This window comes from Corylus avellana, chromosome ca10 (genome assembly GCF_901000735.1).
Source record: "Corylus avellana chromosome ca10, CavTom2PMs-1.0".
NCBI lineage: Eukaryota > Viridiplantae > Streptophyta > Magnoliopsida > Fagales > Betulaceae > Corylus > Corylus avellana.
In genome coordinates this window covers 14,867,754-14,895,702 of record NC_081550.1, presented here as the reverse complement: position 1 = coordinate 14,895,702, position 27,949 = coordinate 14,867,754, and the positions used below count along the sequence as shown (strand labels likewise).

Sequence of the window (27,949 nt, the reverse complement as noted above, 5' to 3'; positions counted from 1 at the left end):
GAGGGTTGGCATTGTCCCGAGGGAATTGTAATAGAATACTAGTGTTTCGGATATTGTAGGCTACCATCTATAACACTAGCAGTCCGACCTCGAATGGCCCACACTACTAATGGTGTATGTTCTGTAGTGACCCGCCAATCAAATACGGCTGCGCCGGTCACGAACAACCACAATTGGATCCAAGGCTCACACACACACACAGACCATAAAATCAAGTCCATATTGTAAGCCCGCCGCCGTCCCCCCCCCCCCACACACACACACACACACACACACACACACATTGACTATAAGATAGTAAGCCCATGTTGACCATAAAATCAAGTCCATAGAGTAAGCCCATGGTCATTACATGAAAAGTAATTATGCTCATAATATACTCGTGTTCAGTCAGCTAACATATTGCATGTTTTTATGAAAAGCAATCGTAAGTATTTACTTACCCCATATGCTCACTCAAGTCTTTAGACATCTTGAGTTTCCTATAATGAAATATAGTTTAGGGTTACACGTAGTAGTAGAGGACCTATTGAAAACGCATAAAGTCCTACGCATGAAGCAAACCCAAATTTATCCATTATAGACCCTGCTCGAACGTTTTGTCTTATGGTCGAACGTTTGGACTCGAGGTAGAATGCTCGGTTAGAGTGCCAAGATGCATGCAAGGCTCCTATATTCAAATCATCACGTAAAAAATTTCATCTTAGGCTTTTGATAGATTCATAAAAACATAGTAAGGCATAACAATATGCAAGCCTAAGAAAACAAGATGCGTTTTAAATCATTTGAAAACCTTTTTGCTTTTTAAAGAGAATAATACTCAAATTCGCCATGACACTCTTAAAACTTGTATGAAGCATAAAATTCGAAAAAACAATATGAAAACCAACTTAGCACAGTTGAGTTTACCTTAAAGAGGGGAAGGCAGACTTAGAAACCTTATTCTCTCTCTAGGATTTCTTTCTCCTTCTAGGTTTAGGGCTGTGGGAATGCGGGGGTGAGGGATAAAGGTTGAAGGCGGATGAGGGGGGTATTTATAGGGGGATGACATGTATAAAACGGAAAAGGTGGATAATGGGTTAAAATGGTTTTTCAGATTGTCATCGAACGTTCGGTACTATACTCGAACATTCAATGTACTATTACTTAGTGGTTCTACAGTTGCAAGTCGAATATTCGGTGTGATCCTGTTTTGAATGTTCGGGCTAGGGGTTAAGGTCGAACGCTCGGTGGTCTCCCATCAAATGTGTGACTAGAAGCTGAAGTTGGGTTTTTGGGGTGTTTGCTCAAATGAAAGGGTTTTAAAACTTATTGCGCACTTTTGGCAAAAGCTTAAAAATGAAGTTTTTGCCAAAAAAACGCTTTTTAAATTAAAAACTATTTTTCTCAAATGCAATCACAAACATGCGCTAAGAGCATGTTTTTGATTGCGTTAGGAATGATAAAAGGTACTTTTAATACATAAAAAGTTGTGCCAAATAAAAAGCTTGCATGTTTGACAAAAAAAATTTCAAAAGTACTTATTTAACATTTTTACTCTAAAAATGATCAAAGCGCACTTTTGAGAAAAAACTCTATTTCCCATTGCAATTTCAAACATGCTTTAAGACTATTCTGTGTTTTCCAACTTTGAAACATAAATGGCTGTGAGATAGATCAAATGGATAGAGAGAAAGGAGATGGAGAGAAGAAGATAAACCTTCCAACAATTGTGAAAAAGTAAAAGAAAAAGAAAATCATATTTAAATAGAATATATAAAGATTTAGAGAGTTTGTTGTGTGGTGCCTTTAAAAAGTGATTAGCTAAATCAACAAAGTGATCTTTTTAAAGCACTCACATTGGTTTAACCATTTGTTACTTTTATCTTAAATAGATAAGCAAAATACTGAAAAATACTTTGCATCCGATTATGCATCTTAAATACAAAATACATTCTTGTTGCATTTGTGAATAATGCACCGCTACATGTAGCATGCATTATTTACACATCCATCTCATTAATATACTATTTTCTCCAAGAATGATGTTATTAAAATTACCATTGAACTTGTAATTGATCATTATTGAATTTTGATCAAATGTTGATTTTAATAACCACATTATTCTTAGAGGAATATAAGAGAAATTTTTAGAATTATTCTCAAATTTAGCACACCTTTTTTCCCTAAAATGGAAAGTTCCATCATGGGCTTGTGACCCAAAATTCAAGAAAGGGACATGGGGTCCCCAACCCCTCTGGGTCCAGAAAACCAAGCCCAGACAACTCCTTTGTGCAAACAAACAAGGCCGACAACCATTCTGCGGTGGCACGCACTAAGTGGGGCCACATATCTCAAGAGCTGATGCCGCACGCACGCTAACTCTTTCACCTGACCTTCCACAAGTCCGCCGCGTCTCCTTCTTTCGCATGACGTGGCGGTCGTATTACGTGTCGTACTCCATAATGAGAAGAACGACAAAAGAATGTAAAGTGCTTGCCGCTTACGTTAGCATAAAACGGCAATGTGTTGTGTGTTTCTGTGTACGTGGGTTGTCTTGGTGGTGGTGGATGCTCGGTTGGTGGCAGAACATACATGATACATCCTCTATTTTCCAACGCCATCATTCCCCCATTCAATCTCTCTCTCTCTCTCTCTGCGCTTAAACTGTTAGGCGAACAAGAACAAAACAACACAGGAGCCACGCTTGTCAGGTACAAATTTTTCTGCTCTGTTGGGGGTTAAGAATTCCTGAAACTTCTGTAAAAATTTTGATTGGTTTATATGAATTGTATTTAACCGTTTCTTTTTCTTTGTTTCTCACCCAATTAAACATTTTTCTTTTCTTATTTACCAAACAGAAAATTGAGTATGTGTGGGCTAAAGTTTTCTTTTTTGTTTTTTTTTGGGTCGACTTGAAGTTTCTTCAGGTTAAAAGAGAAGAAACGAAATGGGAAATATTGGAAGCAATAGCAATGGAGGAAGCCGCCGGAGGCATCGGAGCCAACCGCCTCCTCCTCCGACAACGCCGCAGGATCCGCAGACGGGAACCACCGGGAACAGATATGTTTTCGCTGCGGCCACACCTTACCCGAATCCTAACCTACCCCAATACTACCAGTATCCCAGGTTCTACCCGCCACCGCCCGTGGGGGGTCCGTATCCGCAGCCTTACCGCGGGGTCTATCCGGCTCCGGCACCCGCCAATTGGGTTAATGGGCCGTATCCGTATGGGCCTACCCCGCACCCGGTTATCCCCTATGTGGAGCACCAGAAGGCTGTCACGATCAGGAACGATGTGAACATTAAGAAGAAGAGTCTGAGGGTTGAGCCTGATGAGGAGAATCCTGGGCACTTCCTTGTGGCGTTCACTTTTGATGCCACTGCGCCCGGAAGGTATAACTTCTAATGCTTCAATTTGATTTTAAATTGTTCATGTGGAGTGTAGTTTTGGTTAAATAAAGTTGTGATTGCAAGGAAGACAATAGTGAGAAGGGAGGCTTCATCGGGGTATGCCGATGGAGCCACCTCCGATGCTTAAATTAGTAGGAAAATGTGAGGAAGCAATGGAAGGAAAGATGTAAAATGGTCTTCAGGTGAAGGAAGTCTTCCTTGAGGGTGGTGAGGCCTAACGGGCCTTCGATAATTGGTTGGTGATGAGGCCGGGAAGGCCCTCGGCAACTGGGTATACTAGAGGTTATGTGGATTTTGACCATGTGATGTTGGATTGGTAGTGTGTTGTTTGAATGTTTTATTCAATTGATGATTTGGAAATTTGAAGTGTTTAAATAAGGGAGGAATTAGTGCCAGTCAACTATACAACATATCAGCTTGTAGAAGAGAGAAGCAAAAGTAAACTCTTTGTAGCTAAAATACTCGCCCCAGTCCTGCGGTGTTCAACAAAATCTTATATTCCTCACTTGGGAAAGAAATGACGTTTTTGTTTTTGGAAAAAGAAACTAAATACGAGAATCTGAGTTCTATGTTGGACCCTTCTAATATGTATTCAGACTACTTAGATGTGAACATTGCGAAGGTAATTTCAAAATATGGATCAATCGTAGCCGTGATATTTAAGTCCAACAATATGTTTTCCAGGTTGAATATATGAGTGATGAATATATTGCGAGTTAAGGCTTGACTTCTTATATGGGTTATGGTTGGTGAACTTATTTTTGTTGACTATTACTTGGCTTCTAATATGCAACTCCTCTATTGGTTAATGTTAAAGGTATTTTTATCTTTTATCCAGTTGCTGTGATAGTTAATATTTTTATCTAGGTGTGATAGTGAAAGTGATGAATGGTGACAAGGCGTTAGGCCCTAACAGTTTTTCTATGGCATTCTTTCAAGCTTGCTGGGTTGTTTTGAATGAATAGGATCCTCTCCGGTCCATAATGGACTGGAGAATATTCAGTTCATTGCAAGGATTTCGGTTACAAATAAGACACATGTTCCACTACAAAAAAAAAAAAAAATTTCAGATTAAAAAAAATAATAAACAAATTAATAAAAAAAATAAGGGGTGACTGGCCACCCCATCTTGGCCATAGGGGGTGGCCGGACCACCCCATTTTAGCGTCGGCCAGGGGTGGCCAGACCACCCCATGGCACTTGGGGGTGGTCCGGCCACCCCCTAAACCCAAACTAAAATATATATATATATCGTTTGGCCCTTGGGGGTGGCTGGGGGCCAAAATTTTTTTTTTTTTTTTAAAGATCAGACCACCCCCAAGGGCCATGGGTTGGCTTCGCCGGTCTAGGGTGGCTTCGGATGGCTAGTCACTCCTTAATTTTTTATAATTTTATTTAAATAATTGTTTTTTAAAGATATATAATATTTTATTATTATTTTTTATTAATGGGACAAATGTCCTATTTATGCTCGCAGGATCTCTTTAAAGAGATCCTAACCATTAATTGGATATTCTCCAGTCCATTTTAGACTGGAGAGGATCCTCTTCCTGTTTTGAAAGAGGACATCATGAAGGTCTTTCGTGACTTCCGCAGTTCCGCGCTAGTGGTAAGTTCGAGAGGAGCCTAAATACTACGTGTCTCGCTGCCCTCTTCGAAGATCCTAGTGGTTCTCGGCCCCAAGGAATTTCGCCCTATTAGTCTAGTGGGTACCATTTACAAGATTATTGCTAAGATTCTAGCAAGCATGCTTAAGAGCACTCACATTGGCTTACCCATTTCTTACTTTTATCTAAAATAGATAAGCAAAACACTAAAAAACCCTCTGCATCGGATTATGCATCTCAAATGCAAAATACATTCTTGTTGCATTTGTGAACAATGCACCGCTACATGTAGCGTGCACTATTCACACATTCATCTTATTAATATACTATTTCTCTCTCCACATCTACCTTTTCCCAAAATTTGAAAAATAGGATCTTTAGGAAAAATACAATCCTTATAAAAAAAAAATAAAGAAATAATATTTGAGTGATATAGATAAAAAAATAGATAATTAAATGTATGCTGTCTTTTAAAACTCATTAACTAAACTAGATAAAGTGGCTTTTGATTAGCCATTTTGATTAGCCATTTTGCATAAAACTATGCATAAATCAATGTGAATGCTCTAAGATAGTGTTGGAGAAAATTATTTCTAAGTCATAGTATGCGTTCATACGAGGTAGGCAGATCCGAAATCCCATTCTTATTTCCAATGAATGCTTTGATAGTAGAATAAGATCTAGAGATTTAGGGGTTATTTGTAAAATGGATTTAGAAAAAGCATATGATCATGTTAATTGGAATGGTTGTGTAGCCTAGGACTAAGGGCAAGAGAGAGTTGTTAAATTTTGAAAGCTCCATTAACTATGATATTGCTAGCGGGCCTTCTCAAAGAAGGAAGGGCAAGACCATTGTGTTGTAGCGCCACGTGTGGATTTTATGGGCTGGTGGGTGATTCAGTGGGGCTTTTTGAGGGTTAGCTTGGCTTCTCTGGGTGTTTGTTTTTGAGGGTTTTTGGGTGGGTTTGTGGGGTTTCTTGTGTTGGATTTTGGGTGGGTCTTTTTTCTTTTTCTAGTTAGGTGTTTTCGCTTGTATACATCTGGTGTACGTATGGGCGCCTTACGCTTTTAATAAAACTTGATTATTACTTATTAAAAAAAAAAAATTGGAATTTTCTTTTGTATATGCTGAGAAGGTGCAAATTTGGGGGGAAGCGGTGCTCTTGGATAGCTCACTGTATTTCCTCATTGCATTTCTCGGTTTTGGTGAACGACTCTCCCAAAGGATTTTTTAGTAGTTCTCGTGGCTTTGAGGCAAGGGCACCTCTGTCTTGTTTGTTTTTTGCCATTGTGATGGAGGCGTTGAGTAGGATGATTTCTGCTATAGCGAGTGGAGGTTTTTTGTCTGGCTTCTCTGTGGGGATAGAGATTGACATCTTTCACGTTCTGATTGCTGATGATACTTTAATTTTTTATGGGTCTGACCTAAATCATCTATGTAATCTATGGTACTTATTCTTATGTTTTGAAGCTGTGTCAGTTTTGAAGACGAACTTAGCCAAGTCGAAATTGTTCTTGTGGGAAATGTTGATAATGTGGTTGAGTTGGCTGGGATTCTGGGCTGTGGGGTTGCGTCTGTGCTTTTAAAGTATTTTGGTCTTTTGTTGGGGGCTAAGAGCAAGTATATATGGGACGTTGTTATTGAGAAGATAGAACGTTGGTTGGCCAGTTAAAAAAAGTTGTATTTGTCTAAGGGTGGTAGTGTTACCCTTATCAAGAGCTTCCTATCCAATTTGACCTCCGTACTTCATGTCCCTTTTTCCTCTCCTTATGGGTGTTGCGCAAACCGTATTGATAAGCTTCAATGTGATTTTTTATGGGGTGGGTGAAGAGTTCAAATATCATCTGGTGAATTGATCCAAGGTTTGTACGCCGATCTTTGAGGGAGGTTTGGAGATTAGGAAATTGCTAAGGTTCAATTATGCTTTCTTAGGTAAATGGCTTTGATGCTATGGACTTGAGGAAAAGGCTTGGTGGGGAGTGATGGTGGACGCTAAATATGGAAGTTCATGAGGAGAGTGATGCTTTAGTGAGCTAGTTGGGGCGTATGGATTGGGGTTATGGAAGAATATTAGGAGGGGTTGGGGGAAGTTTTCAAGTTATACTATATTTAAGGTGGGAGATGGCTTGTAGGTTAGATTCTGGTATGATCTATAGTGTGGGGATATGGCCCCTTAAAGAAGCCTTTCCGGGTTTATTTGATATTGCTTGCGCAAAGGATGCTTTTGTTACGAATCAAGTGGAACTTTTTGGAGGTTCCATTTAGTGGAACGCGAGCTTTGCTAGAGAGGCTCATGATTGAGAGGTAGATGTCTTTGTCTCACTCTTCAAAGTGTTGTATTTAGTAAAAGTGAGACGAGAAGGTGAGGACAAGCTGTGGTGGGTGGTCCTCAAATGAGGGTTGTTTGATGTTAAATCTTTTTACCGTGTCATGAGTTGTAATGATTGATTTTGTTTTAATTGGAAGAGTGTTTGGCGTACTAAGGGTCTATTGAGGGTGGCCTTTTCTTGCTTGGTCGGCGGCCCTAGAAAAGATCCTTACCATGAACAATCTTCAGAAGCCGTGCGTTATTTTGGTTGGTAGGTATTGTATGTATAAAAGGAATGGGGAGTCCCTAGACCATCTTTTTCTTCATTGTGAGGTTGTTTATGCCATTTGGAATGTTTTTTTCTTTAGTTGGTTTGGGCTATTTTAGGTTATGCCTAGACGAGTAGTCAGCTTGTATGTTTGTTAGTGGACTGCGATAGTGCTTTCATACTTGTTGTAGTGTCTATAGAGGGAAATGAATGACATAAATTTTGAGCACCGTGAGTTGACTTTGGAGGAGATTAAGTTTTATTTTTCAATGCTCTATATTTGTGAACAACTGCTTTTGTTTCTCCTTTAGTGATTAGTTATAATGATTTTCTTTGTTTTTTAGGTGACTTTTCTTGTATACTCCTTATGTACCTGATGGGGCGTTACACTTTTAATGATATCTTGATTAGTTATAAAAAAAAAAAAAATCTTTATCGAGGTGTTTGGTGGTAGTTTATCTTATCTATGTTTGTTGTGGTTATCTTTATTTTGTTGCTATATATGGTTAGTTAATGTTGATCAGTGTGGGAGCAAGATGAATATGACCTACAGTTTATTTGTTGGCTTGGGCTCAATTTTTGTGGTTAGAGGTTGATGGGGCATGGGTGGGGTTGTTGTCATTGATTGTTGTGGCTGCTGTGGTTGGTGTTATGTTGGTCTTTGGTTGTTTCTGATTAGTTGTTTATGTTTTGTAGTGGTGGTTGGCCAATGTCTAGAGGGCTGATCGTTGGTTTTCCGATGAAGTCGTTCTGTTTTGGCTGGTTTTGTCCAGTCTTGGTTTGCACTGGTGGTTTCCTAGTGGGGTAGTTCCAGTTTCGACAGGTTTTGGAGAATTTGTGGCCAATCAAGTGGTGTTCTGGTTGGTTCAGTTTGTATTTCAGTTGATTTATTGGTTTTTTGGCTGGTTCAGTTTGTGTTTTGGCCGACTCTTTGGTTTTTCGGCCGGTTGATTGGTTTTTAGGTCAGTTCAGCTAATTTTTCTGCCGATTTGGTGGTTTTTCCATTGCTTCAATTTGTTTTTTCAACAGAGTTAGGTGGTTTTTTGGCCAAGTTTAGCTATTTTTTGGCCTTTTAAGATTAGTTCTCTCCAGTTAAGGTGCTTTTGGCCTGCTCAGTTCAATTCAAGGACATTTCGGCCAATTTAAAGTTGATTTCAGCAAATATCAAAGTTGATTGCTGGATTTTTGATTTTACTTCTTAGCACTGATCAAGTTTGGTGTTTCATTTGGAGTCTAAATCTGGTTCAGTAGAAGTGGATTATCTTTAGATTTGTGCAAGTTTATCAATAAAGAGATTGTTAATCCTTATACAAATTATGAAAATCAATTGACAGATTTGTTCACCAAAGCTCTTGGTCATGGACGAGATGCATTTAATTGATTTAGGTTGCTATTATATGATAGTCTCCAACTTGAGGAAGAGTGTTAAATTATCCAGGTTTGTTGTGGTTATTTTTATCTTGTTAATAGATATGGTTATCTAATGTTGATATTGTATTGTATTTCTCCTATAAATAATAAAGGTTAGTGTGAGAGCAAGATGAATTTGACCCGCGGTGTATTTCCTCAACAGTTAGGACTTGGGCCCTATATGCTATATCCTATCAACGGTGGCCATTACTTGATAATGATGTTTTGTATCCTCTCCAGGTCTGTTCTAGTAATGTGATACATAATGTTCTACTATTTGGAGCCTCCTTTCTGACGTGTGGGTGTAGTAATTGTTTGGTGACATCCACCTGACATTGGAAACTGTGAAACGGGGGTATATATTGTTTTGTTACATTCCACACAAAATCTATGTTTTGATATATAACCATTTTGCTTAGCAGTATTTGTACAGCTTTACGGTATTCTTACATTTCCTTGTATTTTTAATTTGCTCAGTTATTTAAAACTCTTTTTTTTTTTTTCTCTGCCAATGCATTTATGTGAATTTTCTTCTTTTCTGATAGTTACTTTTTCTTCTCTGCGGCAGCATCACGGTTATGTTTTTCGCTAAAGAAAATGAAGACTGCAACATTACAGCAACAAAGGAAGGCCTGCTTAACCCTGTCACAGTTTCTTTTCAGCAAGGTCTTGGTCAGCAGTTCAGACAACCTAATGGAACCGGAATTGACTTGTTGAAGTTTGAGGGGACAGAGTTAATGAAAGATGGTGATATAGAAGTTTACCCACTTGTGGTGAAGGCTGAGGCATACCCATTGACCCAAACTGAACCAGAAGGAAATCCAGTCAGGAATTCTCAGATCACCCTGGCTTTGTTTGAAAAGAAGGAGATAGGTGAGTACCATGTGCGGGTGATTAAACAGATCCTGTGGGTGAACGGGATGAGGTACGAGCTGCAGGAAATTTATGGGATTGGGAATACAGTTGATGGTGATTTGGATGAGAATGATTCTGGTAAAGAATGTGTTATTTGCTTGTCTGAACCCCGAGACACGACTGTCCTCCCATGCCGACACATGGTATGCTCCTTTTTGTTTTTGTTTCTCTCTTTTTGCTTTTCTTTTCCCCCTTCTTGTAGTCTGGATGAAGAGAGTTAGGAGCTGTTGGAGATTACATTGTAGATATGAAGAAGCAGACCAGAATCCTTACCCTTTTAGTGTCTTATGTCTATTGGGCTGAAAATTGTAGAGCCAACAGTTTAGTAGGCTTCCAAAGTCTCAGGGCGGAAATACGTTTCGAAAGTTCATGTGTTTGTGCGGATATATAAAAAAGTAAAATATTTCACTTTTTATTTGTGGGGTAGGATGCAAGGTGAGATCAATTACTTGGACTTAAAATTATTGAACATGGATAAACATGCTAATGGCCGGATCAAGTGATTATTTCCTAAAGCAAGTTGGGAGTCCAAATCCCCATAAAGAAGCTTTCCTTGTGGACATGCAACATTAATTCCTCTGAGCAGCAGGAATTAATGTTGGATAATTAGAAATATCCTCTATTAATCACCCATGTGCTGCATGTGGTCTCTATTTTAGCTTTGATTGAAAATCTGAACATAAAGGAGCTTTTCCTTGCTTCTTGTTGTGGTTAACTTTTGTTTTGTTTTGGTCTTTGGATGCAGTGCATGTGCAATGGCTGTGCTAAAGTCCTTGCCCTCCAGTCAAACAGATGCCCCATTTGTAGGCAACCAGTAGGCAGGCTCCTGGAAATCAAGGTCAACAATGGACCTGATGATTGTGGACAGTCCGCCGCCGCCGAACATGATGCTGCTGAACAGGATGCCGTGAAGTTATAAGCTGCTCTCCAGCTTCGACAATAGTAGATTGTAAACAGGTGATAAGATAAGCAGCCATGGTTCCTCTCAATGCAATGTTTGCATTGTGTTGACCACTTTGCTCCTCATACAAATGGAATTTTTCTGTTTTGCTTAGAAGCTAAGAAAGGTGCCTACAGCTGCTGTTTCTCTGTCTCTCTCCCTCTCTTTTCCAGTCAAGTAGGCCCTCAAGAACTGCCATGAAGAGTTCCTTTACCATAATGTTTGGTTGGTGGCTTTGTTGTAATTCTGATATCTGGATTTGTCCTTCTTCATAATTGATCTGGACCTTATTTATTGCAGATAAGCCCCTAATCAGATGGTGCAGACCAATAAAAACCAGTACAGTAGGCTGTCCTTGGTAAGAGAGGGAGAGGTAAACTTGTAAGAGAAATGTTGTTTCTTGTTGGTTTGTGTATTCTTCATATATTCTTAGGTTTTGTTGCTATTTTCTATTTTTAATTTACTTTTCAAGAAACGTGAAGGTTTTATTAATTAAGAAATGTAATGATATTTTTCTCTTGAGATGAAAAAACAAAGAAGAAGAAAGAAATATGAATGTTACAAATTCATTCCTGACTCAAAACTGTTGGATTAAATCAAACAATGCAATTGGTATACAAATTTTATTTTATTATTTATTTATTTATTTATTGTTTTTTCAATTTGGCAAGCAAAATGCCCATTATACCTTTTATCTGTTAAGATTTAATAGAAAATCCTAACAAAATTCGGATGGTAGATCACGAGAATATATTAAACAAATTAAAAGATTGTGGGACATTGTAACAAGGGTAGTAGATTAAGGTAGCTAAGTGTAGTTTTCCCTGTTGGTAAACAAGGGTGGAAATTGCAAACAACTTGAGCAAAATTTGGCTCCAAGCTCTTAAAAGTAAACAACATAGGGATAGTAATCTACTTAAGGCAAAACCATCCTTCTCACACTCCTAAATCTGAGAAGGAATTTTTTTTTTTTTTTTTTTTTTTTTTTTTTTTGGGTTAAATACCTTATTCCTCTTGTGGTTTAACTTTTTTATTTTTTGCTCCTTAGGGTTTACTTTCTATTACAGGAGGTACTTTTAGTTTACCTAAAGACAGAGATGATACTTCCGTCTAAATTTCATTCAAATTTTGACGAAACGCCACGTCAACACTAATAACAAATTGACACGTGTCCATATAAAATTAATTAAAAATAATAATTAAAAAATATATATATATATATATATATATATATATAATTAATTAATTATTTTTAAAAAAATTGAGGGTTGGCTAGTCACCCCCAACGGGCCAAATGGGGGAGGCCGAAACCACCCCCAAACCCCTCGGCCACCCCCATATGGCCAAGGGCGTGGCTCGGAGCTTGTGAACTCATAGAGCCTGCCAATGAAAAGATGATCACGGCGACTTCTGCTTCGCAAAGGACAGAGAGCTTGTAGGCCTTCTTCAACAGCCCATTTTGACGCTTTGAGAAGGTGACTTGCCAACTCGTCGCATTCTCAATTCGCTTCATCTGAATCTACCCTCCCACCATCTCCTAAATGACCACAAAAACATCAATCTGGCTTTTACCCGATCGAAAAAATAGAAAAGACCAACAAGAAATGATTCAAAATCTCAACCACTTTTAGAGAAAATTCCAAAAACAGCTTATGCTTTTGGAATCTGTAAGAAGAAAGTGCACAAATTTGAGGGAAATTGTGAGAACCCAGACTAAAAAGGAAAGGTTCACAAAACGATGATCAGAATCTTTTACAGCTGCAGTGAATACCCAAAAATCCTAGAAAGATTTATGAGAGCAGAAGAAGAGCAAAACACATGGAATTTTTTTTGGGTCCTTGGGGGTGGCCGAACCACCCCCAATCCGGCCAAATGAGAGTGGCCAGGCCACCCCCATGGCCAAAGGGGGTGGCCACCCCTAAATGGCCAACACCCATTTTTTTTTTTTAATAATTTAATTACATTTAATATTTTTAATTTTTTTAAAAATATTTTTTAAATTAATTATATGGACATGTGTCAATTTGTTATTGGTGCTAACGTGACGTTCAGTTAAATTTTAGATAAAATTTAGACGGAAGTACCATCTCCGTTTTTATGTAAAGTACATCTAGTACTTTTTGTGATAAAAAGTAAATTCTAGAAAAAAAATAATAATAATAATAAATAAGTTAGAAGAGGATGGCTTTGCCCGAAGTAGATTTAGGGTCGAGCCTTATAGTTTTTAATGGGTAGGGCCAAATGCTTTTTTTTAAGTACGTGGACTCAAGTAGGGGTGGGAGTTTTTCCTATTTCCCCCCTCTCCGCCTTGAGTATTTTTTTTTTTTGTTTTTGTTTTTGAATGTTACAATGAATTCACTGCCACTCTGCCAGCACAATCTAGATGTGAGGCATATGATTTAAGATTATCCTAAACTTAGGTTTTAAATATTTCAAATTGACAATTAGGATCTTAGGCTCCGTTTGTTTCGATATAAAATGTTTTTCACTGAAAATATTTTAGAAATTCACAATGTTTTTTTCTTCCTATTTTCATTTAATCATACAACATAAAAATATTAATATAATTTTTTTTTTTTTTTTTTTAAAGAAAATTAACCTAAAAGTTTGAGTCCAATGGTGTCCCAATGAGGTCTTGATTGAGTCCCATCAAGGTCCCAGCAGTGTCGCAACAAAGGCCCAGCAGGTCCCAATAGAGTTATGGTAGGGTCTTGGCGGTGGGGGTCCTGACGGAGGCTAAACGGTGTTCTCATAGTGGTATGATGATTCAAGAATGAGAAGTTCAAACTTGAAAAATGATTTACGATCTAAAAATGAAAACCATTTTATAGAAACTAAAGAAGTTTTTTTGTCAAACCGAAAAGCCATTAATTATTATTTTTTGTCGCACCAAACTCCGAAAAATACAGAAAATATTTATCAACCGAAAGAAATTAAGCTTTAAAGTCAAAAGGTGCTAAAGCACAAGAGAATTTGTGGCATAATTTCATCAGTACTAAATGATAAATGAGTATAACTATAATCTTTTAGGAAGGTTGTGTTGATTGCATAAAAAAACAAGCAGGAAGAAGTAGAACAGCTTATATATCATGTTTTGATCCCAATTGTCCATTAGTGTTAAAGGCCGGCCTTGATGTTGCCCAAATAATTGGTTAATTATACTTTGACCATTTATATAATCAAAGTGGCCATCTCCATTGTCACCTATCTTTGCTTTCTCCCATACACAATCTGGCAAATCCAACACCCGCTGTCATATTATTGGTCCTGCCAAAGATGTCTCCAACATTGGCCACCTCATTGGAGAATTCACCTAGTATCTCCTAGATAGTAATAGTTCTTGCCTGATCTTTAACAGAATTTTGCAATATCCGATGAAGCCCATGATTTATCTCTCGTTTGTTGTCTTTTGGGTTTGCATAAGTTCAAGTTATGCTCAACAGTATTATGATTCATCAGATTGTTCTTCAGATATGCAATTTCCAGGTTCAAAATACACCTGCAATTCCTTCCAGATCAGTTCATGCAAAACATTCTTAATCTACAGAGCTAAACAGCATGTTCAGACCATTGAACGCATCTCAGACATGTTCCAGTTGAGCTCAACTGATGTTCTTGCCCTGAACAATCTTACATCTCCTTCTGAGAAACTCAAGCCAGGAAGAGAAGTTGTTGTTCCCATCAACTGTTCTTGCTCAGGCCAGTATTTTCAGGCAAATTTCAGCTACGAGGTTCAGGAAAGCACCACATTTTCCCAGATTGCTTGTGAAGATTTTGAAGGGCTTGTGAAATCGCTTACACTTCAAGAGATGAACAAGCCACCTCAAGCTGGCTCTCAGCTTCATGTGCCTTTGAGATGTGCTTGCCCTGATAATTTCAGTCTTAGAAATGGTGTGAATTACCTTGTTACATATCCTATTATAGAAGGAGATGGACCACGAAAATTGATTGAGAAATTTGGCATCTCTTCTGAAGATTTTTTGGCAGTTAATCATTTACATCCTAAGCCAGCCGTTTTTCCAGGAACAACTGTTTTACTTCCCCTGAAAGCAGCTCCAGTGATAGATTTCAGTACCCCAGATTCTCCACCTCCAACTCATGTCTTTCTTCCAACAAATCCCACAGGCAGAACACCAAAAAGACAGAAATTAAGCAAGGTGTATATTGCAGGGTCTGTTGCAGGGTTTTCTCTGTTACTTGTAGCATTAGTTGCATGTGGGGTGTATATAATGGTGCTAAAGAAATGGAAGGGTGATCAGAATTTCCAGTCATTTACTGCGAGAAGCTCTCCTCGATCCAGTCAAACAGGGGGAAGCTCCACAAATTCATGTTTATCTCCAGATCTTCTTGCTGGGATAAAGTACTCATTGTTCATTTGCAGTGTGGAGGAGCTCAGGAAAGTAACTAGAGATTTCAGCGAGGAAAGAAAGATAGCAGATGAAGTCTACAAGGGGTTGATCAACAATGTTGAAGTGATGATCAAGAAGATGAGGTTTGAAGACACATGGCAGGTTATTGATTTACATTCAAAAATCAATCACATCAATATTGTGAATTTAAAAGGTGTTTGTTATGGAGAAAATCATGCCTTCTCTGATTCTTATCTAGTGTTTGAGCTCCCTAGCAATGGCTCTTTGATGCATTGTTTGTCAAATCCATCAAACACTCTCCAGTGGCATAGGAGGACACAAATTGCTTTTGATATTGCAACAGGGCTTCACTATCTACATTACTGCACTTTTCTCACCCATGCATGGATGAGCTTAAGCAGCAGAAATATATTTGTGACAGCAAATTGGAGAGCAAAAATTGCAAATATTGGAACCCCTTTGAAAGGAAATGATGATAAAGAGAATGACAGAGGAGGGGTTGTACCTGCAGAGTGCCTTCTGCATGGCTCGGCTGCTGAAAAGGCAGACATCTTTGCATTTGGAGTTGTTTTGCTTGAGCTCATCTCAGCAAGAGAGGATTTTGAAGGAAAATCATTCAAAGAATCCATCAGATTTTTGGGAGAAGACAGTGGAGGTGGTTGTTTTGAACAATTGAGGAGTTTCATTGACCCTTCTTTGAAAAATGATTATTCCCTTGCAGAGGTTTTATGTTTAGCTGTTTTGGCCAAGGCTTGTGTGGAAGATGACCCTCTGCATAGGCCATCTATGGATGATATCATGAAAGTCCTTGCCAGAATTGCATGACTACCCCCAGTTTTTTTCTTTTTTTTTTAGTTGCAAGACATTCTTTTGTAATTACATTAAAGCTAGGATATGAAGTTGGTATGTCTAATGGCATACTTGATTTCACATTATTTAAATCTTTTAAAAGATGTGCTAGCATTGACTTTATATATATATCATTAAATGCATCAACTTGAAATCATGATCTCGATTTGTATCATTTCTCTTCAAGTAGGCATGATTCAATATTTTGTTGTCCGAGCAGAAGCTTTGCAAGTTCGAAGAGTTATATTCTTTTCTGGGTTAGTCAATTACTTTCTGGCTGAAGATTGAGAAGTAAATTAAGGCAAATTATACATTAATTAAAAGGTAATTACCATATGATTTTTTAGTTGCTTGTTCTGGGCTCAATCCATCTGTTCTTAATCATGTAGTGGAGTTTTTTTCTTTTTTTTTTTTTTTTGTGAGGGGTGTTTCAACTTTGTTCCAAATTTTCCCTTAATGGGCTAAGCGACGCTATCGAATTATTTGAGAGAGCTTGATATGAATGGAAATTGTGGAGCTCTATTCACTCTAACGCCTCATTCATGGAAGTTAGATTCAAGAAACTTGTCTAATCTGATACAATGAGGGGTACTATTAGTCTCTTTCTTTTTCCGTTTTTATAATCGGGATATCCCGGGCTTTGCCCCAACTAGATGCTCAAGACACCATGCAAAACATCTCTTAACAAGAAAAATAACTCAAAAACCATGTAATATTGTTGAGTGAGAGCTGTAAAATCATAAGAGTTTAAACCTCTTTTCCGTCACTTGGTCTATATAGATGAAGGGAACAATAAAATTTGTTTAGTTAAAATGAAGGGAAGCAAACCCTTTTGACAACATTTTGAGTACATGGGGAGTTGTAATACTTTCAACTCCCTATCTTTATGTTCTTTGGGTTCACAATGCCTGCCATCATCTATTACGTGCCATTTTCCTCCATAAACCAGAAAGGCATTATTATGAACGTAGAAATTTGGCAATTTGTTCTTAGATGGCAAGTTTATTTCTATTAAGCAGTTGAAAATGAAAACCAAGAATATCACAGAGTTAATTTTTGTTTATTTCCGTATAAGAGATGGGCAAAATTTATGCGGCGGTCGCCACGCCTCCACCCAACTCTGCTTTATACGGCGGTGGTCATGACAATGTTCATAGAGAGAGGCAGTTACATGGCATGTATAAACTTAGGTAATTCAATGTAATTGTTGCTTGATGTTTTTCATTGATGCACTGTGAATTTACACAAGAGTTTGTGTAGTTACAAAGGGAAATATAAATACAATTTTAATGAGAATGATTTGATTTTCCTTTCTTGGTAATCACTAGCCGTTGCTTGATCTTTGCCCTATTGAGTGTATAGCCGTTGCTTGAGTTTCCATGTGAGGAGTGGTTTCTTGGTGGTCACGATCTTTCCTTGTTGAAGATGTAGCCGTTGTGGTTGTTTCCTTGTGAGGGTTGCTATATTGAATGGTGATTGGTTCATTACGCTCCCGCAAGCGAGACACGTGGCACACAACGTTGAGCTTGGTTCTCACAAGAGAGAAAGGTGAGAAGGCTGTTGGTTTTGTAAAAATGTTAGCAAGGTTATCTTTGCTAGAGATGAAGCGCATAGCTAGGGTTTTGGAAGTGACTTTGTCACAAACAAAATGAAAGTCGATTTCAATGTGTTTAGTGCGAGCATGGAAAGCGGGATTGGCAGAAAGGTAGGTAGCCCCAATGTTGTCACACCAAAGGGTTGGGGGGTGGGGGAGAAAAATGCCAAGGTCGTGGACCAGGGATTGGAGCCAAATGAGTTCAGTGGCGGTGATGGCGAGGGTGCGATATTCAGATTCAGTGCTGGAGCGGGCAACGGTCCAGTGTTTGCGAAATGACCATGAAATGAGATTGGGACCAAGGAAGACACGGAAACCTCCTGTGGATTTTCTGTCATCAGGGCATCCCGCCCAGTCAACGTTGGAGAAGGCTTGAAGGGTGCGGGATGGTGACCGACGAAGGAGTAGGCCATAGGTAATGGTGGACTTGAAATAGCGGAGTATGCGTTTCACGGCCTGAAGGTGGAGAGAGGTGGGCCGGTGCATAAATTGGGATACTTTGTTGATTGTGAAAGAGATATCAGGACGAGTGAGGGATAGATATTGCAGAGTGCCAACAAGGCTTCTGTATGGAGAAGGGTCAATGAGCGGATCACCAGAGAATAGGGAGAGAGTGTGTGTTGTGGACATAGATGACTTGACAAGTCTGGCGTCAGACATGTTGTTTTTGCGGAGGAGATCAAGAATGTAGCGTTGTTGGGAGAGGATGAGTCCATCGGGTGTGGGAATGGCTTCCATGCCGAGGAAGAAGTGAAGAGAACCAAGGTCTTTGGCGGAAAAGTTAGCTTGGAGTGAGTGCAGGAGAGAGGTGGTCCCTTGAGGAGTGGAACTAGTGATGAGTATATCGTCAACATAGATGAGGACGTAGGTGGTGTGTTGAGAAGTATAGTGAATGAATAAGGAGGAATCACAACGAGAGCCAACAAATCCAAGGTCAAGGAGATGATCACTGAGACGAGAAAACCGAGCATGGGGAGCTTGTTTCAACCCATACAAGGCTTTTGTGTAACTTGCAAACATCATGAAGGTATTGTGGATGAAGGAAGCTAGGGGCTAGGCCATATAGACGTCTTCAGAAAGCCAACCATGGAGGAAAGCATTTTGGACGTCAATCTGACGGATGGACGATCCAGATGAGATGGCGAGGGAGAGGACAAGATGAATCGTGGTGGGCTTTACCACTGGAATGTAGGTCTCGCCATAGTCAATGGTAGGCTGTTAGTGAAAAACTTTTGCGACAAAGCTTGCTTTGTAGCAGTCAACTGTTCTGTCAGCTTTGCGTTTGAGTCAAAAAACCCATTTGCATCCAACGATGTTGGCATTGGTGGTAGGAAGCACAAGTGTCCAAGTGCCATTGCAGAGTAAAACTTCAAATTCGGTGTTCATATTGGCACGCCAAACAGGATGTTGAGCAGCGGATGAGTAGAAGGTTGGTTCGATCTCATCAGAGCAAGTGGCAGCAGGGAGTGCTTTTGGGAGGGGATAGAGGATGAAACCCTTTGGAATACTTTTATGCTTGAAAATGTTGTTCTTGGAGTGAGTCTGCATGGCATGTTGTGGTTGAGATGGAGGTGAGGTGGCAGTCTTCGCGGGTGCAACTTGTGGAAAAGAAGGAGAAACAACATTAGTAGGAGTAGGTGTTAATGAATGGGGGTTGTCTCCACGAAGTTGGTAGGGGGGATTGAACATGTGAGGGAGTGGGGGAGGATTGGGTGTGCGCGGAATTGGGGAATTGTGAGGAGAAGAGTGAGAAGGAGGATAGAGGATAGTGTGTTGAGGGGGTGTATGCAAGGGGGAAGATGAGGGGCGAGAGAATGGAAAAGTAGTTTCATCAAAGATGACATACCGGGTGATGTAGAGGCAGCCGAAGGGAAGATGGAGACATTTGTAGCCACGATAGGAGGGATTGTAATCGAGGAAAATGCATTCGGTGGATCGGTAATCCAATTTGTGTTTATTGTAAGGCCATAGGTGTGGCCAACATGCACATCCAAAGACGCGTAAGAAGGCGTAGTTTAGGTGAAGGTTAAAAAGCTTTTGAAAATGAGAGTGGTTGTGGAGGACTAGAGTAGGTAATCTGTTAATAAGGTAGGAGGCTGTTTAAAATGCTTCAGCCCAATAGGTAAGAGGAGCGGATGAATGAGCAAGGAGAGTAAGGCCCATTTCAATGATATGCCGATGTTTATGTTTGACGGACCCATTTTGTTCATGGGTGTGGGGCATGTTAATCGGTGGTGAATACCGTGAGAAGCAAAATGATGGCGTAATTTTTGATATTCGCCTCCACCATCGGTTTGAATAGATTTTATTTTGTGGTCAAATAAGCGTTTGACATCGGCCTGAAACTTTGAAAAAATTGAAAAAACATCAAATTTGCATTGTATGGGATATAACTAGGAGAGTGGTTGTGGATGACGTGGGTCACTCGTTTGAGGCTTTGATACCATATAAACTTAAGTAATTCAATGTAATTCCTGCTTGATGTTTTTCATTGATGCATTGTGAATTTATACAAGATTTTATGTAGTTACAAAGGAAAATATAAATACAATTTTAATGAGAATGATTTGATTTTCCTTTCTTGGTAATCACTAGCCATTGCTTAATCTTAGCCTTATTGAGTGTATAGTCGTTGCTTGAGTTTCCATGCAAGGAGGGGTTTCTTGGTGCTCACGATCTTTCCTTGTTGAAGATGTAGCTGTTGTGATTGTTTCCTTATGAGGATTGCTATATTGAATGGTGATTGGTTCATTAAAGTGAAGATAAGTCTTGATTGATATAATATTTCCCCTCTCACATCCACATCCACCTTATTTCCTTGATGATCGTATCATTAATAGAATTTGTTTATTTTGTTTCTTTGAATGTTTTTATTCTTTTATTATTATTATTATTTTAATACTTCAATACAAAATTTAAATAATTTGACACAAGCTCGAGCTCGGACAAGGTACCCATCCTAGCAAGCCGAGCTCGAACACAAAATGGGGCTCATGTCAAGCTCAAGCTTGGCTGGTGATGCAGCGTGACTTAGTGGGCTACAGTGAAGAACATCAATAATTAGCGGATAAATACTTCTAGATCTTAATTCTACCAATGATCTAAGAAATCTTCTTGACAAAACTAGATACTATCTAAGTTTTGAAGGAAAATAGAGGAATAAACTCAATTCTGAATATTTTCATTAATCAAAATCAATAATAAACAACAACTCTTCTTCTTTGGAGGCTATAATTATATATTTATCGCTCAAAACCCTAAACTTAATAAAATATGATATAAATATCCCAAACCCTAAACCTAATAAAATAACGAAATAAAGACTCCCAAAACCCTAACCCTAATAAAATAACATAAAGTCGGTTTACACCCGTAGAGGTTAGTATCATTGGTGGAGGACTAATGGACCTTCAAATAGAAACAATATTGATTCTTTGTAATTATCCAGTAAACCGAAGAAAATGACAAGTTCTTGTAGGATGGGATTGGTAGAGTTAGGTTAGCCCAAAATCCAGGATTAAGATTATAGTTTCCTAATGAAAGAGCCAAATTGTACTTTTATCTAAAATGACTAATCAGATTTGTAAAAAATCCCCCACATTGAATCACCAAAAAAAAAAAAAAATGCAAAATAGATATTTTATTAGATTAGCAAAACAAAATGCTACATGTAGCAGTACTTTTCTCATGAGTCATTTTTTTTTTTTTTTGTTTGTTACCTATTTTCTCTTTTCCCACAATTTTCTCATGTTATTTCTCTTCCACATCTCTTTTTCCAAAATTTTCTCCTACTATTTCTCTCTCCATATCTTTTTTTTTTCCCAAAAGTTGAAAAATAGGATATTTAGGAAAAATATAATCCTTATAAAAAAATTAAATAATATAGATAAAAATATAGCTAATCAAATGTAAGAGGCATTTAAAAATTCATTAACTATAAAGTAAGTTTTGAGGAATCATTTTGCATAAAAATTTGACTCCTATTGGGAGTGCTCTAACATAAACATAATTCATATTAATTTTTGTTTTTAAAAAGCTATAAACTGTCTTGTTTAATCATTTTTATCATTCAGCCAACGTGGAAAGAAGTGTGAAGATTTAATCTCTCCCCAAGTAAAATTTTCACTTGAAAATAGTAATAAATGCTTGGGTATTAACACGGGCAGCAATTAGTATAGCAAAAACCTGAAGCTTTGGTAACATTGTAATATTCCACTACATAAAGCGAATGTAGATTGCAGAGAAAACAGCAGACTCCTAATCTATCTTTATATTGGCTTGATCTTGAAATGGGGAGAAATGAGAGAGAATACGAAGCACTTCAGATCCTGCAACCACAAACACCAATAAGAACCAGCGCCAGGGGCATCAAATATGTGGATAAGCAATAATGACAAATATGTACTCAGTACTCATAAGCAAACACCAATACCACAACCTTAATATGGATAAAATTCCTACACCAATTACAATAGGCCTGAAGGAGTTAAATAAACGAGAAACATTATTAAATGTTTGATGCAGCAATTCAGTGGTAAGCATCCACTAATGGGCCTGAGTGACTAGCAAAACATCTTGAGTTGGAAGAAAGGTACCCTAATTATTTACTCTGGAAGTCTATGGGGAACAACAATTCTCAAGTAGCCAAACACAGCGGTCACTATGAGATACAACTATTATGATTCTTAACATATATATGAATCTAAACAAGCACGCACACACACAGAAAGACAGAAGAAATATATATAGATGAGATATTCTTAAGGGTAAGCTCAACTAGTCTAAATTCAACTCGGTTCAACTGAGTCTTCATCCCAATTAAATTAGGATCAGCTTTATGCATCCTTTTTAACTAATCGACGTTGGCCACTTGTATTTTTTTGCTACTCTACTCCTATCTGTCATGACCTCCACAATGTGTACCCATGTTATAAACTCCCTCTATTTCTTTTCACTCCACATAAGTTCCCAACATGACACCACAAGTGAACTTGATTATCAACAAGTCCTTGATATGACTGCTCAGAACCAATCTAAATAATCATGGCAAGACAACTGTGGAAAACAAAGAAAACATTTTGAGGTTTGGAAAACAAAACATAAACATGATAGAAGATGCAAAACCGGGATCAAGTGCAAGTTTCTTCTTTCAGGACATAAAACCACAATTAGAAAGAAACTAGGAGCTAAACACAAAGATTGACACACATGCAATACAAACTACAAAAGAGAAATAGCTGTAAAGCATAAATTGAATGCGCAAGTTAGCATACCTGAACAAGATAGTAGAATATGCGAAGCTCTTCAGGGTCATTACTACTCTGGATATCAACGAGGATCCAATCTTTGTAGTAGTAAAAGAGATATGCTCATTCCCCATCACAATCTCAAGCCCCTACCTCCCAACACGGTCAGGTCTGGCCATTGGTTATCATCTTCCTTCAGTATCTGAACAAGAATACGGGGCAAAGCCCTGGATACCCCGGCTATAAATTAAAAAAAAAAAAAAAAAAAAAAAGTAGTATCTGAACGAGAATACCCATATACCAGATTATAAGATCAGATGATGGTAAACCCTAAAAAAAATTAAAATGACAGAAAGCCTCACTAACCCTCAACTCAATCAGAGTAGGGCAGGAAACTAACAAAACCAAACCCTAGAGGCCCATTAAAATTACAAACAAAACACAAATTAAGCTTAAAGAAACCCCTAGAAAGAGAGAATGCCAAAGATATGGCTAACTCTTCTAGAACTAGAAGGTAAAACACCAGAAAACAGCACATAAATCAATCAATTAATTCACTTTTCCTGTCAGTAATCCTCCCATTTTTCAGCAACCAAACAGGAAATCCAAAAAATTACGAAATCAAACCCTACGGAGAAACATCCATAAAATTAAGCCATCAAGCAAGTGAATTTGTTATGGGCGTGGATATTTGGTGATGGGATTTGTAAAGAAATAACAATAAAAAGCAATAAAAGAAAATTTTTGGCACTTCAAGGGGTCAATCCCTCCTCTCAAGCTCACGGCTTCTCTGATGCAAATTCTTTTATGATCTATACATGGATGTAATTGGACATAAATACAAAAGCTAAATGACTTACTGCTAGACCCACCAGTTACTCAAATAACTGCTACTAACAAAGTGGAAATAACTGATACTAACATGGCCCACTAACATGCATTAACTACCGATGCTATGCAGCCCACTAAATACACAGGACTCATTAGGATGAACATTAAGATAAAGTGGGATTCAACTAAGAAATACAAACAGTAAGGATAACGTGGCTTCAATTTAGGCTCATAATAACATGGCTTCAATTCAGGCTCATAACAGAATTTACAATAAATATTCTCACTTTCCCTTTCAGCACTCCATTTTCCCAGCAATCAGCCAGGAGACTCCAGAACCAAAACTAACACAAACTAAATCCTAAAGCACTGACAAAAACAAAACACACAAAATCAAAACCCCGAAAAGAAACATCCAACGAAAACCATCAAGGGTTTTGAAACCCTAAAAAGAGGAAGAAAAAAAAAGAGAGAAGAAAACCTCGCTCTCAAGGATAATGCGGCGAGTAGTGACACTCCTTGAGGACAGTGGGGGTGACGAAGATCTGCTTGCGGATCATGGTGTCATTCTTGTAGTTGGAGTTGTTGGCATAGCGGAGCATGCCGTTGGAGCAGAACTCGAATTCCAGGAACTCGTGCCCAAACTTCCCCTTGTTTCGGCCATCCCCATTTTGTCCAAAGGGGTGGCCCTTTTTCTAATTTTTTTTTAAAAAAATGTTTTTAATAGTTTTAGTTTTAAAATTTTAAAATTTTTTATTTTAATTAGGTATATGAATACTTGACAATTTTTAAGGGTGTTGTTGTGGATTTCCATCAATTTTTGGACAGAAGTTGGACGGAGTTACCATCTCCACTTTTAGCCACTTTCAATGTACCACCTACGATACAAAAAAAAACTGAGGTGGGAAAAAATAAAGTCGATAAACCACAATGGGGTCAAAGTATTTAACCCCTTTTTTTCCTCCGCCATTTATGTTAAGTTTAAGATTTGCTAACCAATGCACTAAGCAATAGAATAAACATAATAAGATCCTTTCTTGTAGTATTTGGTATAAACAAGATAGAAAGAGGCAATGTTGGAAAGGACAAAAAACATAAGAACCAGACAAACAAAAAATCTGACTTAACCAAATTTTACTCCTAGGGAATGAAAACACCAAAACAAATGTAGAAAGACAAATCATATATTCGTGACCTACTATAAATCATCATTTACAAGAAGCCTTTGGCTAATATTGTATACACCCAGTATACTTTGGGACGCTTTACGCTCTTAATAAGACTGGTTATTACTTATAAAAAAAAAAAAAAAAAAAAGCCTTTGGCTAATATAAGAAGAGAACATACAAAGCATGCTACCAAGAAATACTTAAAAAAGAAAGATTATGGTAAAGACTTACTTAGGAGAGTACTGTTGGAGATCTAGTATTCACATCAGCAAGCCTTTCTTGAGATAAAGAGTATCACACATCACATAATTTAAGTTCCACGTGAGACTTGTTCAGTTTTGATAAAAACACATCGCATGAAATTCTTGCTCCTTTGGATGCTTCTTGGGAAAAATTGGGCAGAATCTCCATAACGTCAACGTCTTCTGACATACACAAAGGCATGTCAAGATGGTAGCAATTATTTATGAGTCAAGAAAAAGATCCATATTTGCCATTTGATGAAGCAGATCAATGATTGCTTTGGTTTCGCCCTTTGAAGCAAAGCCCTCAAGTAAAGAATCATATACGAAGGTGTCTGGTGTAAAACCACTATCTATCATTCTCTCAAAAACACTTTTAGCCTCTTCCAGTAGACCAAGTTTTGACAATCTATTTATTAATACAGAAAATGTCAAATGATTAGGCACTAAACCTATTTCAAGCATATCCATTAGCAATTCCTTGGCACATTGAAAATCTCCAGCTTTGAAAGTTGCATTGATTATTATAGTAAATGATGCAACACCTGGTGTATGAGTTGAATTTCTCATTTTTTGAAACAGCCTCCTAGCTTGCTCCAAGCTACCCTCCTTGCACAAGGATGCCATCAATGTATTGTAATCAAACACTGTAGGACTAAGCCCATGAGTCTTCATTTTACTAAAAATGCCCTTAGCAACACTAAGCAAAGGCATTTTGCAGAAACCATCAATTATAATACTATATGTAGTTGAGTTTGGAGAAAGTCTCAAGTTCATTGCATGTTTCCATAGTTCCATGGCTTTGTCAACCATTCCTGCCTTCAAATACCCCCTAATCAAAAAATTGTAAGTTACAATGCTACCTGAGATCCCCTTTTCGACCATCATGTGATATATCTCCACAGCCTCATCAAGACAACCTTCCTTGAAGAATCCCTGAATTAACAAGTTAAATGTCATGACATTCAGTTCAACAAAGCTCTCCCCCTTCAAAATAAATTTTAAGAGTTTCATCGCCTCATCAACCTTCCTATCATCACAAAGTCCCACCAGCAATGTATTGTAAGTAACCACATCAAGCTCTATCCCCTTTTTAGTCATCATTTCCAATATTTTAAAAGATTCACTGACCATGCCTCCCTTGCATAGTCCATTAATTATAACATTATATGTTTGCGTGCTAGGCTCTACTCCCTTCTCAAGCATCAAGTCCAAAATGTCCATGGCTTTTCTAGTGCTCCCATCTTTGCAAAGACCTTCAATTAACCCCGTATAACTAACAACATCAGGGCGAATCCCATGTTCTGCCATATTATTCAACATCGCAATGACCTCTTTCCAACGCCCCATCGTACAAAGATTATGCATCAAAGGATTATAGGTAACTGCATTGGGGAGAATTCCCTTTCCCAACATCTCATCAAAAACATCTTTCGCTCTATCAACATTTCCTTTATAAGAAAGGCCATTTATAAGGGCACTGTACACAATAACATCCGCATCCAGACCTTTCTTCTTCATCTCCTCCCACACGTCCATTGCCTCATCAACTCTACTATCCTTAGAAAGACCATCTACCAAAGTCGTGTATGTTACCAAATTCGGGTGACAATTTGCCGCCTCCATGTCATCAAACTAACATCCCGCTTCTTTCAATTTCTTCGCCTTGCAAAGTCCATTAACAAGAATGTTATAGGTAACAATATCTGGTGATACACAATTCCTTTGCATTTCTCGGAGCAAACCCATTGCCTTACCAACCTCACCATTTTGGCACAAACCCTTTAATATACGATTCATACCAAATAAATGAAATCTAAAACCACACTTCACCATCAACCCCATCACCCCAAGCACCAATTTGGGCTTCCGGGCGCTCACAAAACAATCAATCAAACCACTCAATGATAGAAAACTCGGCAAAATACCAACAATGGTCATTTGCTTATAAACCGAAAGAGCCAAGTCATGATTTTTCGACCTTGCAAGCACATCAACAAGGAAATTGCAGGTTGACCAAGAGGGTAAGAGGCAAGAACCGACGGCACGGTGAAACAATGAAACTGCCTCGGAGAATTGAGAATTGGGTTTCTCACAGAGGAACCTTATTTGGTGTTTATGTCACTGTGGGAAGTGAGAGCTGGCATTGAAGAGAGGAGCTTGAAGTAGGAACTAAGAGCATAAATATTAGAGGGAGCATAAGACTTGGGCTGAGGACTTAACAGTGCTTTTGCATTCATTTTCACTGTACGATTAAATTCCCTAAGTAATCTCTTGTTGCATTGAAATCACAAGAGGAGGAAACAAAGAAAGAATGAAATTCATAACTAGAATATTGTAATACAATGCACAATTTGTGAGGAAAATGATGCTTCTATACCTCTCCTGCATAGTTGAAGTAGAAGCAGAAGAAGAAGTGCTGGACTCCGGAGCATGGAAAGCTAGGGCTTGCGTTCAATTTTAGAAAAACTGCATCACAACATAAGCAATTTTAGGAAAATTAATATCAACGGAAACGCAAATTAACATAGTTTACATATCACCACTAATTTCTGATCCTTCTAGAACTTAAATAACAGAGAGACTTGCATATGCAAAAACGAAGCCATATCTAACATTCAGAACAACAGAAGATCAGTGAAATAACTCTAATCACAACATGACTTCAACTGCGCCATAGAGATTTTCTATCATTTCTTTTCAACCTAACAACCCCAGACATATGCAAATCAAAATCTTAAAAGAAACCCCCAATTCTATGTAGTATCAAATGCAACTACCCAAACCTGCGAACATCATCTTCCAC

At 38.2% G+C, this 27,949-nt stretch overlaps 2 protein-coding genes and 1 pseudogene across 4 annotated transcripts; 2 read left to right on the top strand and 1 right to left on the bottom strand.

Moving 5' to 3' along the window:
* The first annotated feature begins 2,524 nt into the window (after positions 1–2,524).
* On the top strand, positions 2,525–11,357 carry LOC132164318 (probable E3 ubiquitin-protein ligase LUL2). 3 transcript variants are annotated; one of them, XR_009438368.1, is made up of 5 exons: positions 2,525–2,693; positions 2,901–3,375; positions 9,556–10,045; positions 10,648–11,067; positions 11,143–11,357. XR_009438368.1 is itself a non-coding variant. In XM_059574810.1 (5 exons), the coding sequence occupies exons 2-4, from the start codon at positions 2,930–2,932 to the stop codon at positions 10,819–10,821; spliced, it is 1,110 nt and encodes a 369-aa protein (XP_059430793.1). In that variant the 5' UTR covers positions 2,525–2,693; positions 2,901–2,929; the 3' UTR covers positions 10,822–10,859; positions 11,143–11,357. The 3 variants fall into 3 exon arrangements, 2 of the variants coding, with proteins under 2 accessions (XP_059430793.1, XP_059430792.1); XM_059574810.1 differs by having other exon boundaries at positions 10,648–10,859; XM_059574809.1 differs by having other exon boundaries at positions 10,648–11,357.
* Positions 11,358–14,225: 2,868 nt separating this feature from the next.
* Positions 14,226–16,037, top strand: LOC132163002 (lysM domain receptor-like kinase 4). Its single transcript, XM_059573203.1, has one exon. It carries the CDS (start codon positions 14,226–14,228, stop codon positions 16,035–16,037), a length of 1,812 nt encoding a protein of 603 aa, XP_059429186.1.
* A 5,699-nt stretch (positions 16,038–21,736) lies between these two features.
* Positions 21,737–27,517, bottom strand: LOC132164403 (pentatricopeptide repeat-containing protein At4g28010-like; annotated as a pseudogene).
* Between the last annotated feature and the right edge of the window lie 432 nt (positions 27,518–27,949).